The sequence below is a fragment of the Tauraco erythrolophus genome, chromosome 2 (genome assembly GCF_009769465.1).
Source record: "Tauraco erythrolophus isolate bTauEry1 chromosome 2, bTauEry1.pri, whole genome shotgun sequence".
Lineage (NCBI taxonomy): Eukaryota > Metazoa > Chordata > Aves > Musophagiformes > Musophagidae > Tauraco > Tauraco erythrolophus.
Genome location: NC_141466.1, coordinates 132,241,306 through 132,247,305, shown reverse-complemented (window position 1 = coordinate 132,247,305; position 6,000 = coordinate 132,241,306). Strand labels below are relative to the sequence as shown.

The 6,000-nt window shown below is 62.5% G+C and overlaps 1 protein-coding gene across 1 annotated transcript; it reads right to left on the bottom strand.

Annotated features, from left to right (window-relative positions):
- Window positions 1-2,096: 2,096 nt before the first annotated feature.
- On the bottom strand, window positions 2,097-4,046 carry FOXA2 (forkhead box A2). The gene is made up of 2 exons (XM_086631168.1): window positions 3,960-4,046; window positions 2,097-3,362 (listed from the first exon to the last, which is right to left on the bottom strand). The coding sequence occupies exons 1-2, from the start codon at window positions 4,044-4,046 to the stop codon at window positions 2,097-2,099; spliced, it is 1,353 nt and encodes a 450-aa protein (XP_086487294.1).
- Between the last annotated feature and the right edge of the window lie 1,954 nt (window positions 4,047-6,000).

Genomic DNA, 6,000 nt, shown 5'->3' with positions numbered 1-6,000 from the left:
CTTCTTTTTTTTTTTTTTTTTTGTTTACTGACTTTGTTTATTCACAGATCACGGTTGCTTAAACCGGCGGGAGCAGAATGCACTTGCAGCGAGGCCGGGGGCGGGCGAGGTGTGTGGGGAGAGGGGGGGTTGAAAGAAAAAGAAATACCGTCTAGCGTGGGGATTTTTAATTTTTTTTTTTTTTTTCCTCTTCCCCCCCCCCCCCCTCTCCTTCAAGTCCCCGTCCTTCCGTTTCAGCGTGAACCAAGCCAGAGGACGGGGGAAAAAAAAAAAATAAATAGCGGTGGTGGGAAGACCTGTTTCGGGAGCGGGCACCAAAAACGGCACCTCGTCGGGCCGGGGCCGGGGCCGGGGCCGGGGGGCGGCGGGGGGGCGGCACCCCCGCGCCCGTGCTCCTTCCCCGCGGGAGCCTTTTATGTGCTAATGAAACGCATCGCACGCCTCGGTTCACAACGTGTGTGTCCTTCCCGTACCGAGACGGACAGATTTCTGGCCGGATCCCTGTTTTGTTGCTTTTTTTGGGAGTTTTTTTTGGTTTTTTTTTTTTTTTTTTCCCCCAATTCCCCCTTTTCTCCCCTTTTCTCTTCCCGCGGACAATGCGGAATTTTAAGAAGGATTTGAGTGTTGGTTCGGAAAGTAACATCCACGGCTGCCGTAACCGCGTGGGAAAAACAACAAGTGGTTGGGGAGACGGGCGGGGTATTTAGGGTGGGGAGGGGGGGCTGAAATACATGAAAATGAGCCCGGCGGGGGTGCTCCGGGGGGTGTCGGTGGGGCGGCCGGTGGGCTCCGCTCCCGGGGCCGGGAGGTGTCGGAAAGGCGAAGGCAAAAGCTCTCCGCTTTTTCGCCGCCCGTTTATCCCCCCCCGCTCCGAGATCCTCGATGTCCCCCCCGGGGAAGGGAAGGGCAGGGATGCGCTGCCTCTCCGAGCCCCGACCCCCGACTCCCCCCCCCCCCCCCGCCCCCGGTGATTTCGGGACCGGGGGTCCCGCGGCGAAGCCGACTGCGCTGTTCCGTGTCGACCCCGAGAGAAAGGGGGTCCCCCCCCAGGCTTTGCGGGGGGACAGCGGCTCCCCGACCCCCCCGGGCCGTCCATCTCCGCACCCCCCCACCCCAACCCGGGCTGACTTCGCATCGGGCCGAGCCCCTCCGAGGGGCAGCGGCGGGGACCCCCGGGCCGGTCCCGCCGCGCCGTCGGGGCCGGGGCTGGCGGCGGAGACGGGCGAGTCCCGGCGGAACAGAGATGCAGGGGGGAAAAAAACCGCCAATAACACTTTAATATAGTTCTGTGAAAATCTGGCTAGTCGCTACCAGAATACACATTTATAAGCCATAAATAAAGCATACAGAAACGATAAATTAATCAGATCCAAGTAGTTTACTCTCCCGGTAACATCAAGCGTTTGCTTCAATTACAACGATCTATCCTGACTTTTTTTTTTTTTTCATTTTTAATTTTTTTCGTCGTTTTTTTTTCTCTTTTTTTTTTTTTCCCCTCCCCTCTTTTCCCCCTGTTTACAACGTTACAAGACTTTTGGTCCTCGGATTCAAAACTAGGATGGGTTTCACACTGAAGGAGGGGTTCGTTTTGTTTGCGTTTTTTTTTTTTTTTTCCCGTCACTTCCACACAAAAAATATAGATATATTTATACCTCCTTGCGACAACGACAACGAAAAAAAAAAAATTAAGCCCAACAGAAACCCCCCTCTCCCCATCCCCTCGCCCCCAACCCGCCCCTCCCCACCGAAACAAACCACCCCACAAGGCAAACCAAGGGAATCGCAGCCCCCCCCACACATACACACACCAAGGGGGCACGGGTGGCTTTGGGTCGGGGTGGGGGGGATGCCCAGATGCCCGACACACCCGCCCTTGGCGCGGGTCGAGATGCTTGCGAGACACACGGCTGCTGTTTCCCGACCGGATGCAAACATCTGGAGCCAACGGGAAAAAGAAAAAAAAAAAAAAAAAGATATATATATGTATATGTACCGTGCTCGACAGCGTTCATAGTCCATCGCTCTGCTACGGGGCTGCGGGGGGGCACAGGGGGCTTTGCCCCCTCGCCGGGGGGGAGGTTTTCCCCTCGCCCCTTTTAGGAGGAGTTCATGATGGGCCGGGAATACACACCTTGGTAGTAAGAAGTCTCTCCAGCTAAAGGGGAGGACTCTAAGGCGTTTTTGTTCGTTACGGGCCCCATGGCCAGGCTACCAGGCATGGGCGAGGCGTAGCCCGAGTAGTGCATCACCTGCTCGTAGGCCTTCAGGTCCATTTTGTGGTGGTGGTGGTGGTGGTGGTGGTGCGGGTGGTGGTGCTGCTGCTCGGAGGAGGACATCAGGTTGTTGATGGAGAAGGGGTGGTTGAAGGCGTAGTGGTGCTCGGGCTTGAGGTGGGCGTCGTGGGGCAGGCCAGCGTGCGGGGGGGCCAGGAGGTGCTGGGCCGGCGAGGCCGCTGGCTCCCCGGGGCTCAGCCCCGGCGCGCCCTTCAAGTCGGCCAGGGCACGCTTGTGGTCCTGGCACGGCGAGGCGCTGGCCGGGGACTCGGCGCCGGCTGAGCCCTCGGAGCCCCCCGAGGAGCTGCCTTCCCCCAGGGGCTGGCTGGGGGGCTGCCCGGGCCCCTTCTTGCCCCCACCGCCCGCCCCGCCGCCCGCCCCGCCGCCGTCCTTGGCAGCCAGCTGCTTCTCGCACTTGAAGCGCTTCTGGCGGCGCAGGTAGCAGCCGTTCTCGAACATGTTGCCCGAATCGGGGTGCAGTGTCCAGAAGGAGCCTTTGCCCGGCTTATCCGGGGAGCGGGGCACCTTGAGGAAGCAGTCGTTGAAGGAGAGCGAGTGGCGGATGCTGTTCTGCCAGCGCTGCTGGTTCTGGCGGTAGAAGGGGAAGAGGTCCATGATCCACTGGTAGATCTCGCTCAGCGTCAGCATCTTGTTGGGCGACTGCTGGATGGCCATGGTGATGAGGGAGATGTAGGAGTAGGGCGGCTTGGCGTGCGTGTAGCTCCGCCGGTAGGTCTTGGGGTCCCGCGAGCGGTTGAGGTTGGACTGCCCGTAGATGGGGCTCATGGAGTTCATGTTGGTGTAGGGGGCCAGGGCGTTCATGGAGCCCGCTTGGCCCCCCATGGGGCTCATGCTGGGGCTCAGGTGGGTGCCCATCCCCGCCACGCCAGCCGAGCCCATGCCGGGCATGGCCCCCGCGCCCGGGGACATGCCAGTGAGCGAGGGGCTCATGCCCGTGTTGGCGTAGGACATGTTCATGGAGGTGGCGGCCGTCATGTTGGCCGTGGTGCTCATGGCCGACATAGTCATGTACGTGTTCATGCTGTTCATGCCCAGCCCCGCGTTCATGTTGCTCACCGAGGAATAGCTCTGCAGGGGCAAGCGAGAAAGAGGAGGGAGATTGGGGGGGGGGGACGGGGAGGAGGCAGGTGGGTAGGCCCGTCGGGGCCGATGGTAGCCCAGCGAGCAGGGAGCGGTGGGGGGGGCACCCCCAGCCCAGCCCGGATCGCCGCCGGCGAGAGCCTCTGCAGCCCCGGGGCTCCGCGCCCCGTGGGGCGGGAAGGGTTAAATCCCGGGCCGGGGGGGTTGTTTTTCTCGTTAATGAAAAACAAATATATATAGAGAGAGAGAGATTAAAAAAGCGAGAGGACGGCAGCGGGATCGGCGTCTCCGTCCTGGAACAGGGAGCTGGAGGAAGGGGAAGGGACATCCCTGTCCGCAGCCAAAAAAATACCCGGGGGGGGAGGTGGGAGGAGTGGGGGGGGAGAAGGAAAAAACAGCGAACCGCCGCCCCTCGACACCCCGTTCCCCCCGACCCCCCGGGACCCCCCGGCCGCGCCGCCGCGCCCCTGCCCGCAGCCGGCGCGGAGCCCCCGAGCCGGGGTCTGATGCCAAAGTTAACGCTGTCCCGGGGCTGGCACGGCGGGGGGACCCCCGGGGGGGGGTGTCCCGGTGTCCCCTCCTTACCTCGGGCTCCCCGTAGTAGTTGCTCCAGTCCGTGTGCTCATGGCCTTCCATTTTCACCGCTCCCAGCATACTGGAAGTGGAGTGCATGGCAGTTTAAAATTTAACAGCCACAACAAACGACGACAGAGAGCAACCCAAAAAAAAAAAAAAAAAAAAAAAAAAAGTCCCCAGCCCTCCCTCCCCTCCGTCGGAGCCTCTGGAGGAGGAGGAAGAGGAGGGAGGGAGGAAGAGGAGGGGGGGATCGAGCAGCGCTGGGGCTGGGGCGTTTTTTTTTTCCTCGCCGCGGCTCCTTGGGTGGGTTTTCGCAGCGCTTCGCGGCGAAGAGTCGCCCGGAGGCGATGGAGGAGCCGGAGGAGGAGGAGGAGGAGGGAGGAGGGAGGAAGAAGAGGAGGAGGAGGAAGAGGAGGACAAGTGCTGCAGTGACGTGGGTGCCCGAGTGATATAGCACGGAGCGGCCGGGCGAGCCTCCAATCCCCAGGTCCTCGGCTGCCCATTTGAATAATCAGCTCACACCTAAGCGGGAGAGGCTCCTCCGCGGCCCCCCGCGCACCTCTCCGCACCCCGCCGCCCCGCACGGGGGGCTCTCGGCAGCACCCCGGGACGCGCCCCCCCCCCCCCCCCCCCCGTACCCGCGTTCCCCCCACGACTTTGCAGAGGGATCCTGCGGGAGCCGATTTCCACCCACCCCCCCCCCCACCCCAGGCACCCCCGACGGGAGCTGTTGTTCCCCCCACCCCACCCGCACCCCCACGGGAGGCAGCCCCCAGCCCAGCCCATCCCCACGCACCTTCTCTCCCCGCGGCTGCTCGGCGGAGCCCCCGGCCCCGGGGCTCAGGCCGCCGCCCGCCCGGCCGTGCCCCGGCTCTGCCCCATCGGCGGGCCCGGTCGCCGCCGCTCTGGCTCTTCCCCGGGCTCCGGCTCAGGTACCTACAACAGATTCGTAACTAAAACAAACGGGGAGGGCGGGGGGGGCGGTGCGGAGAAGCGCCGTCGGGCGCCCGGGGGCTCCCCCGGCGCCGGGCCGGGCGGTGCGGGGTCCCGGTGGGCGCCGTCGGGGCAGCGCCGCCGCCGCTCCCGCTGCCCAGACGCCCCGGCAGCCTCGGACGGGGAGGGGGAAGAAGGAAGGAAGGACGGACAGACGGACGACAAAAATCACCCGGCTCCAAAACCCACCCGGCTTCGCCGCCCGCCCCGTCGGCGCTGCGGGCACGTCGGCTCCCGGCGGCGTCCGGCCAGCGGAGGGGGACGGAGCGCGGCTGCTCCCCGGGCGGGAGGGAGAGGAGGGAGCGGAGGAGGCGGAGGGCTTCCCTCTACCTCCACGCACCTCCCGGGCTGGGGCCAGGCCTCCCCCGGCACCATCCCTGCCTGCCCCCCCCCGGCGCCGGGCTGCGGCGCCCGGCCCCGGCCGCCTCCGCCGCGCCCGGGGAGTTGGCTTCGCCTCTTTCATAGATCCCCATCTACATCTACCCACCTTCAAAACCACCCAGAAACCGCCCATTGACTTTTATTTTATTTTATTTTATTTTATTTTATTTTATTTTATTTTATTTTATTTTATTTTATATTATTTTATTTTATTTTATTTTATTTTATAATTTCATTTTATTTTATCATTTCATTTCATTTCATCATTTCATTTCATTGCATTTTATCATTTCATTTTATTTTTCCAATTTATTCCTCGCTCCCGAGAGCGGAGGAAACAACCCCCATCGATCGGCGACGGCTGGCGATAGTTTTTTTCAAACATTATCACAAACCCACCGGGGAGCAGGATTTCCCCTCCCCCGCTGCGGGAGGATCCCCGCACCTCCCGCGGGACTCCCCCTCCACCCCCCCCCCCCCGCGCTCCAGCACCCTCAGGAGTCATCGCCAAACGAAAATAACCCCCCCCCGGCCCCAGCTGGACACGCTCCTATCGCGATAGCCGCGGCGACAGTACCAGCCCGCCTCCCCCCAACACTCCCCCAACCCCTATTTAGGCGATTTGGGGGTTGGCTGCGGTATGACCCGAGGGGAGCTGCCCCCGCCGGGAAGGGGG

Coding starts and splice junctions, on each gene's coding strand:
- FOXA2 (XM_086631168.1), bottom strand. CDS start 4,046: ATGCACTCCACTTCCAGTATGCTGGGAGCGGTGAAAATGGAAGGCCAT. Junction 3,363..3,959: donor ACTACTACGGGGAGCCCGAG/GTAAGGAGGGGA, acceptor TTGCCCCTGCAG/AGCTATTCCTCGGTGAGCAA.